The following is an 18,828-nucleotide window of genomic DNA, read 5'->3' on the forward strand; positions in this document are numbered from 1 at the left end:
TTTATCAATTTTACCGCACGCGGAACGGTGTAAACGCACCCCCCCAAAAGAAATTCATGAAACGCTGGTTTTTCTTCATTCTGCGTCCCAAAAATCGGAATAAAAAGCGATAAAAATGTCACGTGCCTGAAAATGGCACCAATAAAAACGTCAACTCGTCCAGCAAAAAATAAGACCACACATGACTTGGTGGGTCAAAATACGGAAAAATTATAGCTCTCAATATGTGGTGATGCAAAAACTATTTTTACAATAAAAAGCGTCTTTTAGCGTATGACATAAAAACCCGCCATAAATAGTAAATCAAACCCCCCGTTATCACCCCCTTAGTTAGGGAAAAATAATAAAATTAAAAGAAAATGTATTTATTTCCATTTTCCCATTAGGGCTAGGGTTAGGGCCAGGGATAGGGCTGAGATTAGAGTTAAGGGTGTGTTGGGGTTAGGGTTGGAGTTAGAATTGGGGGTTTCCACTGTTTGGGCACATCAGGTGCTCTCCAAATGCAACATGGCGTCTGATCTCAGTTCCAGCCAAAAGTCAAATGGTGCTCCTTCCCTTCCAAGCTCTGCCATGCGCCCAAACAGTGTTTTACCCCCACATATAGGGTATCAGCATACTCAGGACAAATTGCAAAACAATTTTTGGGGTCCAATTTCTCCTGTTACCCTTAGGAAAATAAAAAATTGGGGGCAAAAATATCATTTCTCGTTCGCCTTATTGGGGGACACAGAGACCATGGGTGTATGCTGCTGCCACTAGGAGGCTGACACTATGCACAAAAAAAGGTTAGCTCCTCCTCCGCAGTGTACACCCCACCGACCGGCAGGAAGTTCCTCAGTTTAGCTTAGTGTCAGTAGGAGGTGGACACGGGTCTTTTATTAGACCCCTATCTACCTCGTTGTGCGTCGTTCCTTTACAGGTTTCGGAGGGATACGGAGTGAACAGTCACATCCGTACTCCCACAAAGAGACTATGAGTACGGCGTGTACTGCCACCCCGTATCCTCATAGGTCTCCGCGGCAGGACCAGGAGCCTCGCACAGGTGCGTGCCAGCTATACGGACGGTCCTTGCCCCCCGCCTCCCACCATCTCGCCTACCAGAGCCTGACGGTTGGACGAGGCGTGGATTCCATAAAGACGACAGACAGCGTGGGATTCTCATGTACCTTTATTGTGGCCCCCGGCCTGGGTGAGTATGCGGTCTAGCGGTCCCCCGGCGTTTTCATCCTAAGGCGGTCGCCAGGGGACCACGGTAGGGCCTGCGCGCCCGCTTCTCCCCACGGTCGCCGCATCCATGAAGGCCCCTGTTCTTTCGGGCCTTATTCTGCGCCCCCCCCCCCGTTTTTTCTTCATCCCGGCAGGGGTATACAGGGGTTGGGCTGTGGGAAGCAGGGACGCGGCCCGGGGTTGCGGCCCGGTGTTGCGGCGCGTCTTCCGCGCCGACCCCCTGCTGACAGGCGGCCGGCGCTATTAATTTAGGCCCCGGCTTCATCTCGGGCCTACCGCTGCGTCGCGGCCACGCCCCCTGCCCCTTTCTTCTAAGCGGGCTTCTCTCCCGCCCATCCTAGGCCTTCCCAGCCCCCTTGCCTCACACCAGCCTGCTATTGGACAGCGGGCGGTGCTAAGGGGGATCTCTGCGGCGAGCTCCGCCCTTCTTCTCCCTCTGGCAGCGCGCCCTTTCCCTGGTGGTCGCCATCTTCTCAGCCTGCCAGCCGGACCTCATTCCCTGCCGGATTTCGGTCGCTGGGCCTTTTTTCAGCCGGATTGGCCTGGCCTCATCCTGCAGCCAGATCAGAGAGCGTCGCCCTTGGGGACACCGGACCGTGAGTAGCTCTGCACCTGCAGACTGACACCCTTCTCTGCCTTCTGTCCCCCAATTGGCCGGCACTGCCTCTCTTTTCACTATGTCCAACGCTAAGTCTGATCGTACCCGCTCTGCGTCCAGCCCGACGCCGCTCAGGAGCCATCCATAGCCCCAGGGGCGAGTGAGCCCCCCATGCCGGGTTGGGCCTCCTCTCAATCACAGTCAGTGGCAGACCTCATCAAGGTGTCTCAGTCCCTAGTAGCAGTTCTGGACAAGTTGCCCTTGGGAGCTTCGGCGGGACCCAGCACGTCTCAGGACGTCCCATCTGAGCCAGCCAGCGGCAGTCGCAAGAGGCCCAGGCAGGACCTCCAGGCGGAGTCCTCCCCTCGTCCTACCTCACCCCATAGTCCCCAGCAGTCTCCCTCTCGGGCCCCCTCCCCGAGTCAGGCGAAGCGCTTTCGGAATCGGAAGGGGTCTTAGAGCTGGATTCGGACCAGGATGCGAACATGAAGGTTACGGTGCAAAACCTCATTGCCGCGATTCACCATACCTTTGACATCGCTGACGCCCCTGCGAAATCCTCAGATCAGGAGGTTTCGTCCAGACGGGCGGAAACACCATCCAGGGTGTTTCCCTTCCATTCTGAGTTTGGAAAGATTTTTACAAAGGAGAGAGAAGATCCGACCAGACGCTTTCAAAGAGGAAAACGTCTCGGCGTGCTGTACCCGTTTGCTAAAGAGCTCACGGACAACTGGGCCGCTTCTCCCTCGGTGGACCCTCCCGTGTCCAGACTTTCTAATAATACGGTCCTTCCGCTGTCAGGTGTGGCGTCGCTAAAAGATTCTAATGATAGGATCATAGAATCTCTAGCAAAATCTGCCTTCGAAGCGGCATCAGCAGCGGTATGTCCAGTCTTTGTTTCTTCTTGGGCAGCAAAGGCCATATCCACTTGGGCAGATGACCTTCGGCAGGGCATTCTGGATAAGGCACGACCAGAGCATTTGGCCGATCTCGCCAATCAGATTTCCCATGCCGGGGATTATCTGCTTTCTGCCTCCTTGGATGCCGCATCTTGCGCAGTTCAGGCGTCAAGTAACATCGTGGCAATCCGACGTACAATTTGGCTCAAGGCCTGGCAGGCGGACTTGTCCTCTAAAAAGTCTCTGACCAATCTGCCTTTTCAGGGAGTGCGTCTCTTCGGATCACAATTGGATCAGATTATTAAGGACGCTACCGGAGGTACGAGTTCTCTTCTCCCCTCCAAGCCTCGCAGACCTCCTCCAAGGCGTCAGTTTCGTCCCTTTCGGTCTTTCCGCCGTTTCAATACGGCGGAAAACCCTTCCAACCAGCAAAGGCCACAGGCACGTCAGGAAAGAAAGAAGGTTTCCTTCAGGCCCACTCCGTCCTGGCGGTCCCACTCTTCCCAGGGAAGACCGTCCAGATCTAGATCTGGACGGTCTACGTCCGCATGACTACCATCGGTCTCCCGTGGGTCCCTTCCAATTGGGAGGTCGACTTTTCTTCAGCGACGTCTGGCTCGCCTCAGTAGAGGACGCTTGGGTCAGAGAGGTTGTATCAACAGGATACAAAATAGAGTTCATTTCTCTTCCACGGGATCGTTTCTTACAATCCCGTCCGCCGAGGGATCCGGCCTTGGTCCCGGGGTTCGGTTCGGCCATCGCCTCTCTTCTCAGTTCCGGGGTGATTGTGCCCGTTCCCGAATCGGAACGCTTCACAGGGTTTTATTCAGACCTGTTTGTGGTGCCGAAAAAGGACGGGACAGTTCGACCCATCTTGGATCTCAAGTTACTCAACAAGAGAGTTCGCCTTCGCCACTTCCGGATGGAGTCAGTTTGCTCGGTAATTGCTTCCATGGAGGAGCAGGAAATCATGGGTTCCATAGACATCCAAGATGCCTATCTACATGTGCCCATATTTCCTGGACATCAGAAGTTCCTGCGGTTTGCGATTCTTCACGAACATTACCAGTTCGTCGCGCTTCCTTTCGGGCTCGCCACCGCTCCCAGAGTCTTCACGAAGATTATGGCGGCGTTGATGGCCTTGTTGAGGATCAGAGGTCTCGTTCTTTTTCCGTACCTCGACGATATCCTGATCAAGGCCCCCTCCTTTCAACAGGCCCACCTAAGTGTGGCGATCGTTCTAGACACCCTGTCCAGTTTTGGGTGGATCGTCAACCGGGAAAAGTCCTGTCTGGTCCCTACTCAACGCCTTGTGTTTCTGTGCCTTCTGTTCGACACTCGTCGGTCAAGGGTATTTCTCCCACAAGACAAGATTCTTTCCCTGCAGCAGGGCGTGCGATCATTACAGATCACACGATTTCCATCCCTCAGGACAGCCATGAGGGTCCTGGGGAAGATGGTGGCGGCGATAGAGGCAGTTCCCTTTGCCCAATTTCACACCAGGCCACTCCAGCAGGCCATTTTGTCCAGGTGGAACAGGTCGGCTCTGTCTCTGGATCATCCGGTTCGCCTTTCCTGCCGGATCAGGCGGTCTCTCAACTGGTGGTTGACGTCTCCCCTCATTCTCTTGGGGCGGTCTTTTCTTCCCGTTCACTGGCAGATTGTCACTACGGACGCCAGCCTCATCGGCTGGGGTGCAGTGTTCCGCAATCACACTGTTCAGGGTCGATGGTCGACTCAGGAATCAGCTCTGCAGATCAATGTCCTAGAGATACGGGCGATCCATCTAGCTCTCGTCCACTGGGAAAGGCGCCTCAAGGGCCTGCCTGTTAGGCTTCAGACAGACAATGCCACAGTGGTGGTGTATATCAACCGCCAAGGGGGACACGGAGTGTCTCAGCCCTGGCAGAAGTGTCCAGAATTCTTCAATGGGCAGAGACCTTTGTTCCAACGATTTCCGCGGTTCACATTCCCGGCGTGGACAACTGGGCCGCCGATTTCCTCAGCCGCGAGGGTCTAGCGGCAGGGGAATGGTCCCTACATCCGGAGGTGTTTCATCTGCTCTGCCGTCGGTGGGGAACCCCGGATGTAGACCTCATGGCATCTCGCCTCAACAGGAAAGTCCCACAATTCGTGTCCAGGTCTCGGGACCCTCTGGCAGTGGGCGCCGACGCTCTGGCCGTCCCTTGGTCACAGTTCGTGCTCCCCTACCTGTTCCCTCCTCTGCCTCTTCTTCCCAAGTTGTTGAAGAAAATCAAAGCAGAGGGGATTCCAGTCATCCTCATCGCTCCGAATTGGCCCAGGTCTTGATTCGCAGACATTGTCAACCTTCTCGCGGACGCCCCCTGGAAGCTTCCCGACGGGCAGATCTGCTGTCTCAAGGCCCGATTTGCCACCCCAATTCTCGGTCGCTCAATTTAACGGCGTGGCTGTTGAGACCGAGGTTTTGAGACGGGCAGGATTCTCTGGTTGGGCAATTCATACCATGATCCGCGCCAGAAAGCCTTCTTCTTCGAAGATGTATTACCGTACTTGGAAAAGCCTATTTCTCCTGGTGTGAGGCCAATGACATCGCGCCCTTGGTTTTTTCGCTCCCTTCTATTCTGGCGTTTCTTCAGGCAGGGCTGGATGTGGGGCTTGCTCTCAGTTCCTTGAAGGGTCAAGTTTCGGCACTGTCCATTTTATTTCAGAAAACGCTGGCCTCCCGGCCCCAGGTCAAAACCTTCCTCCAGGGTGTGGCTCACACGGTTCCTCCGTACCGAGCTCCCGTGGATCCTTGGGATCTTAATTTGGTTCTTCAGGTTCTGCAGGGTCCTCCTTTTGAACCTCTCAGGGACGTTTCCCTTTCCCTCCTTTCTTGGAAAGTGGCCTTTCTGGTGGCCATTACCTCCATCCGGCGCGTGTCGGAATTAGTGGTACTTTCTTGCCGCTCTCCTTTTTTGGTCCTTCATCAGGACAGGGTAGTTCTGCGGCCTCCGCCCTCTTTTCTTCCAAAGGTGGTATCTTCGTTTCACCTCAATGAGGACATTGTTCTGCCATCCTTCTGCCCGAGCCCAGCTCACCCTCGGGAGCGGTCTTTGAACAAGCTGGACCTAGTCAGGGCATTGAGAGTCTATCTAGCCCGGACGACTTCCTTGCGGAAGTCAGACTCTCTGTTCATCACCCAGCCTCAAAGACCACTATTGCGCGCTGGATCAGATCGGCAATTTTGGAGGCATACCGGGTCAAGCATCGAGTGGCCCCTCCAGGGATCAGAGCGCACTCTACCCGGGCGGTGGGTGCCTCCTGGGCGGTGCGCCACAGAGCTTCCGCGCTGCAGCTTTGCAAGGCTGCAACGTGGTCATCGGTTCACACCTTTGTGAAATCCTACAGGGTCCACACCTACGCTTCGGCGGACGCCAGCCTAGGTAGGATTCTGCAAGCTGCGGTGGCGAGTCCACTGGCCTGATGGAAGTTTGTTTCCCACCCCAGGGACTGCTTTGGGACGTCCCATGGTCTCTGTGTCCCCCAATAAGGCGAACGAGAAAACAGGATTTTTTGGGTTGCTTACCGTAAAATCTGTTTCTCGGAGCCTTCATTGGGGGACACAGCACCCTCCCATGTTCTACAACTCCTGTTCTTATGTTTGTCGGTTTGTTACAGTTGAGTTGTTTGTTCTGTTTTCAATCTATTCTGTTACTTCTCCTACTGCTTTCTCACTAACTGAGGAACTTCCTGCCGGTCGGTGGGGTGTACACTGCGGAGGAGGAGCTAACCTTTTTTTGTGCATAGTGTCAGCCTCCTAGTGGCAGCAGCATACACCCATGGTCTCTGTGTCCCCCAATGAAGGCTCCGAGAAACAGATTTTACGGTAAGCAACCCAAAAAATCCTGTTTTTTGTGGAAAAAAATGATTTTATTTTCACGTCCGAGCGTTATAAAATTCTGTGAAGCACTTGGGGGTTCAAAATGCTCACCACACATCTAGATAAGTTCCGTGGGGGGTCTAGTGTCCAAAATGGGGACACTTGTGGGGAGTTTCAATAGTTTAGGTACATCAGGGGCTCTCCAAAGGCAACATGACACCCGCAGACCATTCCATCAAAGTCTGCATTCCAAAACGTCACTACTTCCCTTCCGAGCCCCGACGTGTGTCCATACAGTAGTTTTCTCCCACATATGGGGTGTCAGCGTACTCAGGACAAATTGGACAACAACTTTTAGGGTTCAATTTCTCCTGGTACCCTTGGGAAAATAAAAAAATTGGGGACTAATTGATCAGGTTTGTGGAAAAAATACGATTTTTTTATTTTCATGCCCGGGCATTATAAACTTCTGTGAAGCCCTTGGGGGTTCAAAGTGCTCACCACACATCTAGATAAGTTCCTTAGGGGGTCTAGTTTCCAAAATGGGGTCATTTGTGAGGGGTTTCCACTGTTTTGGTACATCAGGGGTTTTCCAATCGCGACATGGTGTCCGATCTCAATTCCAGCCAAAAACGTCAAATGGCGCTGCTTCCCTTCCGAGCTCTGCCATGCGCCCAAATAGTGGTTTACCCCCACATGTGGGGTATCAGCATACTCAGGACAAATTGCACAATAACTTTTAGGGTCCTGTTACCCTTGGGAAAATAAAAATTGGGGGTGAAAAGCAGGGCTGTGGAGTCGGAGTCTTGGAGTTGGAGTCGGTGCTCATTTTGGTGGAGTCGGAGTCGGTATAAAATGGACCGACTCCTTATATAATAAATTGGGTACAGTAATTCAATGCAGGATGTGCTGAATATTTTTTCATAGGAGTTTGGGAAAGTTATGAAATGTCCTATAAATGGCTGTTCTATTCCTGATGTAAGGCTACATTCACACACAGCGTTTTTCCTGTGTTTTTTGAGGATACGTTTTTCAGCTGCAAAAGCTGATCATCTTTTTAAAAAACTGCATCACCTGAAAGGTTTTTGAGCTCATAGATAATGTTTTCAATAGCAAAAGCAGATTAGAAATCTGCTCTATCCATTTATCCATATCTGTCTATCCATATCGTATCTGTACCAAAAAGAATGAAAACCGGGTAGTACACCAATATATATTCTGTTCTATCTAAATATCTTGATTATTGGATCATAAAAATGATTAAATGTCTGAGGTTCACATTGTACTACAATAAATTTTTCATTTAAATATAAGCAATATGTGTGGGAGTCGGAGTTGGAGTCGGAGTCTGTGTAAGGGAAATTGAGGAGTCGGAGTCGCAGGTTTGGCTTACCGACTCCACAGCCCTGGTGAAAAGCAGGGCTGTGGAGTCGGAGTCGGAGTTAGTTTTGGTTGGAGTCGGTAGAAATGTACCGACTCCAGCTTTAAAAAAAATGTATTATTTCATAATTGAACTTTCATATGAATTTTATAAATGTTACTCAAATATATATGTTCTATCAAACTATGATCAGTGATAAGCAGTTCTGCTGGAGATAGAGACATTTCTTACTCCTTGTGTGTCACTGTTCTCCACTGCCCTTATCTAATCTTATACTTGGTTAACCTCATGCTGCCCCAACCGCCCTACTTACAATGTATGAAACTGAAAGTGAAAATGTGTTGCAAAATTCTTAGTAGTAAAGCTCCTCCTCTAATAATAATAAATTTTATTTTTATAGCGCCGACATATTACGCAGCACTTTACATTTCAGAGGGGATTTGTACAGACAATAGACATTACAGCATAACAATAATCACATACAGTAGATTATAGCAAATACCAAGAGGAAAGAGGGCCCTGCTCGCAAGCTTACAGTCTATGAGGAAAGAGGTAGACACGAAAGGTGGGTGGTAACAGTTGCCCTGATTGTATTGACCAGCCATAATGTTAGGTGTGTGACAGTACGGACACAGAGGGCTAATGGATGCATAAAGCATGTGGGAGAATGATGCGGGGAACCTGGTTATGGTAAGACTTTTGGCTCTGCCACACAGTGATAGGTTAGGTTAATGTGTTGAGGCGATAGGCCAGTCTGAATAAATGCGTTTTCAGGACACGCTTAAAATTGTGGGGATTGGGGACTAATCGTATTGACCTGGGAAGTGCATTCCAAAGAATTGGCGCGGCACGTGTAAAGTCTTGGAGACGGGAGTGGGAGGTTCTGACTATTGAGGATGCTAACCTCAGGTCATCAGCAGAACGGAGGGCGCGGGTAGGGTGGTATACTGAAACAAGGGAGGAGATGTAGGGTGGTGCTGAGCCATGGAGGGCTTTGTGAGTGAGGGTAATAAGTTTATACTGAATTCTGGAGTGGATGGGTAGCCAGTGTAATGACTGGCACAAGGTAGAGGCATCGGTGTAACGATTGGTGAGGAATATGATCCTGGCTGCAGCATTCAAGACAGATTGGAGAGGGGAGAGTTTGGTAAGAGGGAGACCGATTAGAAGAGAGTTACAATAGTCGAGACGAGAATGAATAAGAGAAACAGTAAGAGTTTTTGCAGAGTCAAAGGTAAGAAAAGGTCGAATTCTAGAAATGTTTTTGAGGTGCAGATGACAAGAGCGAGCCAGTGATCGAATGTGGGGGGCAAAGGAAAGCTCGGAATCAAGTATGACCCCAAGACTCCTCTAGACTAGATCATACTAGGTGTGCGTCTTCCAAGCATCTCACAGCTGCCTGCTACTCAGAAGAGGAAGACTGTAAGAAGTATTATCCTTTCAACAAACTTTGCATCAGTTAACTGTGAGTACATGAGGAATAATAACAGTATTACTGACCACTATATCAGTTGTACGACCTGCCAATAATTTTGTACAATTGTTTTTAGGAAAAACAATTGTCATTTGGATTGTGAATGCAGAATTAAAAACCTGAGAATGTCAAAGAAGCATCACATTAAATCAGCTGTATTTGAACATTTCACCATCACTCAAGATAGAAAACATTATGTCTGTCAGTGTATGACAAATGATCCAGACGAAAACAAATGCTGTGAAGCCAAGATGAGTGCATATTCGGCAAAGATAAAAATGCTCCTACCAGAGCTTCTAATCTAAAGAGACATTTACAGCGCTTTCATCCAGAAGTACTGAAAGCAGTGGATGAGAAAGACTGCATCCAAACCAATGAACCAGTGCCCAGCTCTTCCAGCCAAACAAAGGAGCAGAGAACTTTGCAGCCATCAGTTGCAAGATATTTTGTCAGTGACAAAGTTACTGTGACAATGACAGTAGATACATTTAAAAAACAGATCATAGAGCTTGTTGTAAAGGATAGTGTGCCTATTTCATTATTTTCACGACCAGCTTTTGTGTGTCTGAATGGGGAAATGGCCCGCAAGCTTGGTGTTTCTCTGGAGAGAGAGAGTATTAGAAAATTAGTAATCGAAGAAGCTTTTAAACAAAAGGAAGAACTTAAAAAAACTCTCAAGGGACGCTTTCAGTTTCTTAAAATGGATGCCTGCACACGTCACAGAGTGAACTATTTTGCCATCAATGTCCGATTTGTTCGTGACAAAAATGAAATAGTTACCAAGACATTGGCAGTAAGACACCAAAGCTCATCACACCAGTGAGTTTCTCCAGGTCTTGGTGGAAAAGGTTCTGCAAGACTATGAACTTAAAAAAGAGCAAGTTCTTTCTGTCATAACTGACAATGCTTCAAATATGATAAGTACTATTAAGCTAATGAATGAGAGTAATGATGGTGACCAGCAGCTAGAAGAACATTCTGGGTCCACAGACACAGAAATGTTTGAAATAGAGGAACACAGTATTGTAACTGAGGAGCAAACTGAAGTTGCTTCAGATGAACAGCAACATGATAGTTTAGATGATCTTGTTGAAACTGTGTCAATATGTTCTTTCATTCATCACATGTGCTGTGTTGTGCATACGCTACAGCTGGCTATAAGAGACAGTCTGCAAGAAGGACATGCTGCTGCACTGATTGGCAAGGGGAGAAAATTGGCTACTGTTGCCAGAACCCCTAAAGTTGACTCAATTTTGAAGAGACGTGCTGGAAAAGGGGCAATTATTGATCAAGCCACACGATGGGGCAGTACTTACTTAATGATTCAGCGCTTGGTTGAACTGAAAACCTTTCTTGTAGACATGGCTAACCCTCAACTGACGCTAAATGAAAGTCAGTGGAATCAGGTGACTGAGCTGGAAAAATTGCTAGAGCACCCATTTACAGTGACTAAAAAATTACAAGCAGAGGACTTAACTCCAGGTATTTTCTTAAAGGAGTGGAAGAACCTGATGTTTCGCCTGTCCCAAAGAGGAGGGTTAATTGCAAGTGGCATTGCTACATCAATGAAACGGAGAGAGGAGCTACTATTACAAAATAACATTCTTTTGGCAGCTGTTTATGTAGACCCAATGCATCGGATTCTTCTAGATGATCAACAACTAAGTAAAGGAAAAGAAGCTCTGTTTGAAATAGCAGTAAGAATGAAAGGGTTGCAGAACAGTCAGGAGGAACAAGAAGAATTTGGTCGTCCTGCCACATCTTCACCCTCATCAACTGATGAAGAATTTAATTTAGAAAAATATTTGGATCACAAGGACCGTGCAAAGCGTTCCCGCATAGAAGAGTCATCCCCATCAAGGAACACAGCCAGTACATTTCAGCAGAATTTTTCATGTGCACTAAAAGAAATTGAGAAATTTGACCGTTCATCAAAAATAACAGTGCCACAAGCGATTCCTCTGTATCCTGACATTGTCAGAGATGTTGCCCGAGTGGTTACTGCTTTGCCACCAACACAAGTTAGTGTAGAGAGGTTGTTCTCTGCTCTCAAAATAATTAGATCAGATTTGAGGGCATCCATGAAGGAGGATCTGACAGAGGCAATACTTTTTCTGAGGACAAATTTATAGATTTCTTCTTATTAACTGCATAAAAGTGTTTATTGCATATTTACTTACAGTTTAGAAAAGTTTATAAAAGTTATTTGCTATATTCTAATTGTATTCTAATAAATGTAGTTTTTGCTCTAAGTGGTCTGATTACTTATATGATGGTGAGAAACTGAATAAGCACGATGTTTAATATTTTACAGCAGTAAATTTGTTGTTATGAATTGGCCATTTATGAAGGAGTCGGAGTCGGAGCCTGATAAAATCCAGGAGTCGGAGTCGCAACTGTGGCTTACCGACTCCACAGCCCTGGTGAAAAGATCATTTTTGTGGAAAAAAATATGATTTTTTAATTGTACCACTGTACGTTATAAACTTCTGTGAAGCCCTTGTGGGTTCAAAGTTCTCACCACATATCTAAATAAGTTCCTTTGGGGGTCTAGTTTCCAAAATGGGGTCACTTGTGGGGGGTTTCCACTGTTTAGGTACATCAGGGGCTCTTCAAACGTGACATGGCATCCGATCTGAATTCCAGCCAATTTTGCATTGAAAAAGTCATACGGCGCTCCTTCCATTATGAGTTCTGCCATGCGCCGAAACAGTGGTTCCCCCCCACATATCAGGTATCAGCGTACTCAGGACAAATTGCACAATAACTTTTGCAGTCCAATTTGTCCTGTTACCCTTGGTGAAATAAAAAAAATTGAACCTGAAGTGATTTTTTTCTGGAAAAAAGTTAGATGTCCATTTTTTTTTTTTTAAATATTCAAAAAATTCCTGTGACGCACCTAAAGGGTTAATAAACTTCTTGAATGTGGTTTTGAGCACCTTAAGGGGTGCAGTTTTTAGAATGGTGTCACTTTTGGATACTTTCTAACATATAGACCCCTCAAAGTGGCTTCAAATGTGATGTGGTCCGTAAAAATAAAATGGTGTTGCAAAAACGAGAAATCGCTGGTCAATTTTTAACCCTTATAACTTCCTAACAAAAAAAAAAAAAAATTTGGTCCCAAAATTGTGCTGATGTAAAGTAAACATGTGGGAAATGTTACTTATCAAGTTTTTTGTGTGCCGTATCTCTGATTTAAGGGCATAAAAATTCAAAGTTGGAAAATTGCGAAATTTTCAAAATTTTCGCCAAATTTCCGTTTACACAAATAAACGCAAGTTATTTGAATGAAATTTTACCACTATCATGAAGTACAATATGTCACGAGAAAACAATGTCAGAATCACCGGGATCCATAGAAGCGTTCCAGAGTTATGACCTCATAAAGGGACAGTGGTCAGAATTGTAAAAATTGGCCCGGTCATGAACGTGCAAACCACCCTTGGGGGTGAAGAGGTTAAAGGGGTATGCTCAATCGATCCACCCGATAGGTATGGGGATGGAGAGCCATGGGGCTGATTCAGGGCATTCGGGAGCGCTGTAGGCAAGGTCCTCCGCCGGTCTCCATGCACTCCATGCTGCGCTTGCTCTCATATCCATCCACCGTAAGGAATCATTGTCAGGGGAATCAGCCCCGTTCGTCGCAGGAAAGTGTACGGGGAGGTATACTCCGCGTGCTTGCCTGTTGTGGCTTTGGGGGGAGAGCGGGCCGTAGAAAGGAACAGTCGCCCCCTTCACTCTGTTAATTAAAACATAAAAATTTACAGAAAATTAAAAAAAAATAAATAAAAACGGTGGGGTCTGAAACCAGACCAAAGTGCCTCCTGCAGACACTAAGCAAGAACTGGAGAAATCTCATCCAGCGAGAGGGTGTATACTGCAGGGGAGGAGTTAACCTTTTTTCTGGTTTACTTACTGTCCTCCTAGTGGCAAGCAGCATAACACCAACTGTCTATGTCCCCCAATGAGGCGTAGGAGAAAAAAAAAATATTCAGAAGGCAGGCGCCACCTGTGCTGCAGCGTGATTGCATATATAATATGCTTTAAAATTGTTTTATTTGATGATATAAATTTATTAAAAAAAAAAATTGTCTAGAAATGGTGATCCAATAGATGCTACTGCATAGCTGCCGCCAGCGCCATCTAGCTAGAGGGGAAAGAAAAAAAAAAAAAGTCTACACTAAGAGCAGAGCACCACAAAGACTCCCCACAGGCCGCCCCGGAGCACGAGCATATCATTAACTTAAAACTGAAAATAAAGATTAAACAACCACAAGATGGATTTTATCAACCAAATGTATCATTTTTAATCAGTATAACAGCGCCGACCTGACACTGTCTGTAGGTTACTGAGCACAATCCTGCTGACAGGTTCCCTTTAAGAGTTTTGCAGTTTAGGAAACCGGGAGTAATGAACTTTATATATTGCTTTTCCATCAGTACCAAGTATTCCATTAGGTGGGTACAGACCAACCTCAGTCATTGCGGTCAGCCCTTCCGCTTTTGATTGATGGGCTGGGTTAGCAAGCTATGAGATTTGTCCATATTTGACCATTGCCCAGTTTGGCATCGCTTACCAGGCAGAGAGATGTATAAAGTGAATTTCTCCATATATGCCAAGCTGCAGGGGAATAGATTGTTAGTGCTTAGTTAAGCCACACAAATTGGTGGCAGTTATTTCGATCTGGGAAATTAGGTGACAGATTCCCTTAAGGACACAGTCAGACAGCCATATGAGATTGTATAGCAATGCTCAGACTGGCAGCGTCTCTTCCAACCTGAGTGTGACAGCTGTATAGAAATACATAAAGCAGTTATGCTCGGGTCGGGAGAGCCTCCGGCCAACTTGAGCATTTCTGCCCGATTTATAAAGCCATCTGACTGCACCCTTATGACACGCCAGATTATCACAATAGGAAACCTTGATTAATACTCACTAGCTTATTCAAAAGCCATTTCTTGACTTTTCCTAACACAGCGAGCAACTTTCCTTTTGAATTCACCATTTGGATCTTCCCTCCATTCTTTCTGTTAAATGACAAATGTGAATTGTTAAGTGTCTATTAATTACTAAACCAATATAAACCACAATATTGTGCACAATTCAGAAGTGTTCAGTATAGTTTGCTGCATATACCACCATATTACACGTCTTCTCCGGAAATACTGCTTCTAGAAGGAAACACTTTCAATATAAGGTAGCCGATTGGGCACATTGCAATTTTTAAAAATGTCATCTTGCTATAAGGAGACACTTCTGCCAAACTGCTGGGTCATGGGGAGAGATCACACAATCCTGCAGTTACAGCGCAAGGAATTGTGACCCGAAATAATGGAGGTTTGCATAATGAAAGCTTTGTGCAGAAAAGCACTTCAAGAGTTAAAGTTAGAGTTGTACTTACTGCTGCATCTACATTGGCTGGGGAGTCACTATTTGGGTCTGCGAGCATAGAAATAACACTTATCATTATGGTCTCCACAGTGTGAATGGGTAACCAGCGTTCCTCAGGCTTCTCATAACCAAATTTATCTTCACCGGGCTCATGGAGAATGGATATACAAACATCCCCATTCTTTGCGACTTAAAAAAAAAAAAAAAAAAAATTATTATTATGTGCCAATACGCTATTTGACACTACAAACAAACCTCATTAGCCTACTATTGACTGTTTCCACATTATCGGTTTAACCCAAAGTGACTGTTGCCAAAAGATACAGTTGACTGCCATCTTACTGACAGTCATCACTATCAGACTAAAGGTGCTTTCACATTGCGTTTAGGCACCCATTCAGTGGCCCAATCGTTGCTTACGTCTGAACCCACGCAAAACGGGATTTGGACTGACGGGGACAGACTAATGATGCCAGCAGAGCAGCATTTTCGAGTGTGTACGCCTACTGGAGACGGACACACAGACGTAGTACACTGCATCGGGGGGTCTGCAAGTTTGCTCTGCTCACACCCTTATAGTCTGTGCCCCATCGGTGCAAATGTTCGAATCCCATTTTGCAGGGGATGTAACCCCGATGGGGCTATCAAACAGGTGCCGGACCGAAATGTGAAAGTATCCTAAATGTTCCGTGCAAGAGAACATAAGATTTGCACTGAAAAGTTTAGAAAAAAAAAAAAAAAAAAAAAAAAAAAAAGTACTGCTTATCAGACATGTGTGGACATAGCCCAAGGGTTTCAAAAGGTGCAGTAAGCTTATCCTGGACTGGCTGCTAACACAGAACAATAGACTATATTCAGCTGATTCGAAAACAAAGACATGACTTACCATTAGGATGCCAGATTTCTGTTATAAATTTCATTTTGGGAGGTCTCAGAGGATAGTCCGCTGGGAATGTAAGATGCACCTTGAAGAATCCTCCCTCACTAAAGAAAAAAGGAACAGTTGGCCGTTTAAAGGATAAGGCTGGGTTCACATTGCGCTAGGGGCAATCCGCTAGCGGGATCCGTTAGATAGCGATGCTAACACTATCTAACGGATCCGTTAGCGCACCCATTGCCCGCAATGTTGCCGAAATTGGCATGCATTAGCAAATATGCGTTATTTCCTGACGCACCCTCGAACGCTGCTTGCAGCGTTTTTGGGTGCGTTGGCATTAATGTATGGGCTAACGCATGGTAGCGCTAGGTACCGGAGCACTACCATGCGTTAACGCATACCGTTAGCGCTAAACATACCAAAAATTACGTTAACGGATCCGTTAAACGGATCCGTTAAACGGATGCCCTGACGCAATGTGAACCTAGCCTTATTCTTTCTTCTTCAAGAGCACACAGCTCCCTACAGGGGGCAGCCCACTCCTAAATATTCACAATTTGAAATGGCAGCATGGTACAAACTGTACACACTACCATGCAGCTCACAAAGGCAGCCTTCAATCTGCAGGGAGAAACGAAAAAGGGGGGGGGGGGGGGAGGGAATTGGGACTAAAGCTGGCTGGATCTCTAAAGCATAGCCCTTGCAAGGGATGTGATCATTACCTAGGTAGCCATCCATCAAGACTTCATGGTGGCCAATCACCATTGTAGCTAAAGACATAAAAATCCCCCTATTGAGACAGCATATTCTAGCTATAACGTCACTTCATAAGATGTGAATGACCTTTAGAGGTCCCGATGTGTTAGGAGTATGGCTATGCAATTCAGTTTTCGAAGCAGTATTTTAAAAATAAAATTTATATATATATATATATATATATATATATATATATATATATATATATATATATATATATACACACACACACACACACACATTGAACGAGAACTTACAATAAAGTGTCCTGTGGCCCAATAAGTAGCACCTCCCATTTGTAAATATCATTGTCGTCTATCAGTCCAGCAGAAAATCCCTCAACGGGGTTCTTGTTCAGTTCTGAAAAGTAATTCACAAAATAGTTTTGTTACCTTAAAAATATCTTGTCTAGGCTATTGAGATAAATAGTCTATCATGTCAATAGGTAATCAATATCCGATCCGGTCCAACGCTCAGCAACCTGCCCTTCCCCCGAACAGCTTTTATTAGTAGATCAGCTGGTGGCCGGATGTTAACATGAAAAGAATGGCTTGGTTCCGTGTGTACAGTAGCTCAGTTCTAATTCTCACGAATAAGAGCTGCGGATAACAGCTGGACTGGTGGGGTGATGGATGTGGGACCTCCATCAATCCAATATTGATGACCCATGGCATTTTATTCTGTGGAGCAATAAAAAAAAAAAAAAAAAAAAAAAGAGAAAAGAAAAATTCACGCCTATAGATGAGCGGTATTCAAGAATCAAGCATCTGTTGAAAAGAACACTTCCTACAGTGAAGCATGGTGGTGGCTCAGTGATGCTCTGGGGCTGCTCAACTCCCTCTGGCACTGGAAAACAGCAGCGTGTAGATAGCAGGATGGATTCAATCAAGTATCAGGAAATCCAAGAGAAAAATGATAATTACTTACCGGTGAATTTGATTTTCCAGAGCCATGACAGCACCGCAGACATGAGAGATGGTATCCGCCCCCAGGAAACCTGTAGCAGAGACATAAGAAGGGGGCAGCACCTCTCTTCCTCAGTTTGTTTCAGAGTATGCAAAGGTAACCGCCCAGCTTACATACATGTTATATAACACTGTCACTAATATTCACCTTATTCCATAAAAATATATATATATTATATATATATATATATATATATATATATATATATATATATATATATATATATATATATATATATATATATATATATATTTTTCCCCCCCCCACATAGATTTACATATCCAGATACAACTTTAAATTTTCTGGTGCACCACACAACCATCACCAAGATAGGGCGGGAACAATGCGGTGCTGTCATGGCTCTGCAAAATCAGATTACCGGTAAGTAATTATTTTTTCCCTTCCCCATGACAGCACCGCAGACATGAGAGGAAAGATAGAATAGACTTCTAGGGTGGGACAACAGCAGACAACACTTTTCTCCCAAAGGCCAGATTTGAGGGCCCTAGGTCTAGTCTATAGTGTCGGAAGAAAGTGGATGGTAAGGACCATACTGCTGCTTTACAGATCTGCTCAACCGAAGCATTTGCCCTTTCAGCCCAGGACGTGGCTATGCCTAGAGTGAGCTCTTACACCCAGTGGGGGAGTCTGATCTAAAGAATAAGCCAGTGCAATACCCATACGTAGCCATCGTGCAATTGTTGATTTTGAAGCTTTCTTACCCCTGTTTGTCCCCTGAAAGGAGACAAAAAAGGCTGAAGACTGTCACCATGATTTTGAGGCTTCTATATATTGAAGCAGGCAACGTCTGACATCTAAGCAATGGAAGGTTTTCTCTCCCTGGGATTTGGGGTTTGGACAAAACGAGGGCAAAATTATCTCCTGCTCCCTGTGGAATTTGGAATTTACATTCGGTAGGAAGGCTGGATCAGTTTTTATGATCACTCTATCATCCAAAAAGGTGGTATATGGTGGATTTACAGATATTGCCTGTAGCTCGCAGACACAAGCTGAGGTTAGGGCCACCAGGAGTACTGTTTTTAGCTTTAGCGCCTTTATTGAGATGGAAGCAATAGGCTCAAATGGAGACGCTGTCAGTGCCCTTAATACTAAATTTAGATGCCAGGGAGCTACCTTAGATGTTAATTTTGTGGGCCTGGATGTAAAGGAGGCCCGAATGAATCTATAGATCAATGGGTGATCAGCCAGTTTTTGATCAAACAATGCACCCAGGGCCGATACCTGCACTTTTAGGGTGCTTGTGGACAGTCCTTTTTCCAGTCCTTTCTGGAGGAACGCTAGGATCTTTTATTGGTATTTTCTGGGCTGTCACAGTCCATTGTCGGCCCGTGAACTGCAAGAATTTTTCCCAAATTTTTTGGTATTTATGTGAAGTTACCTCCTTTCTGCTAGC

At 46.0% G+C, this 18,828-nt stretch overlaps 1 protein-coding gene across 1 annotated transcript in view; it reads right to left on the reverse strand.

Annotated features, from left to right (window-relative positions):
- LOC141080395 (ubiquitin-conjugating enzyme E2 G1-like) overlaps positions 1-18,828 on the reverse strand; it is a 49,238-nt gene that overhangs the window by 17,594 nt on the left and 12,816 nt on the right. Inside the window, exons 2-5 of the mRNA XM_073565579.1 lie at positions 16,706-16,808; positions 15,702-15,799; positions 14,826-15,004; positions 14,361-14,451 (exon numbers count right to left, since the gene is read on the reverse strand). Of these exons, the coding sequence (XP_073421680.1) occupies positions 14,365-14,451; positions 14,826-15,004; positions 15,702-15,799; positions 16,706-16,808 (467 nt within the window). The 3' untranslated portion in view covers positions 14,361-14,364. The remainder of the gene's footprint in view (positions 1-14,360; positions 14,452-14,825; positions 15,005-15,701; positions 15,800-16,705; positions 16,809-18,828) is intronic.

Source organism: Dendrobates tinctorius, unplaced genomic scaffold (genome assembly GCF_039654945.1).
Source record: "Dendrobates tinctorius isolate UK_male_01 unplaced genomic scaffold, ASM3965494v1 ptg000003l, whole genome shotgun sequence".
Lineage (NCBI taxonomy): Eukaryota > Metazoa > Chordata > Amphibia > Anura > Dendrobatidae > Dendrobates > Dendrobates tinctorius.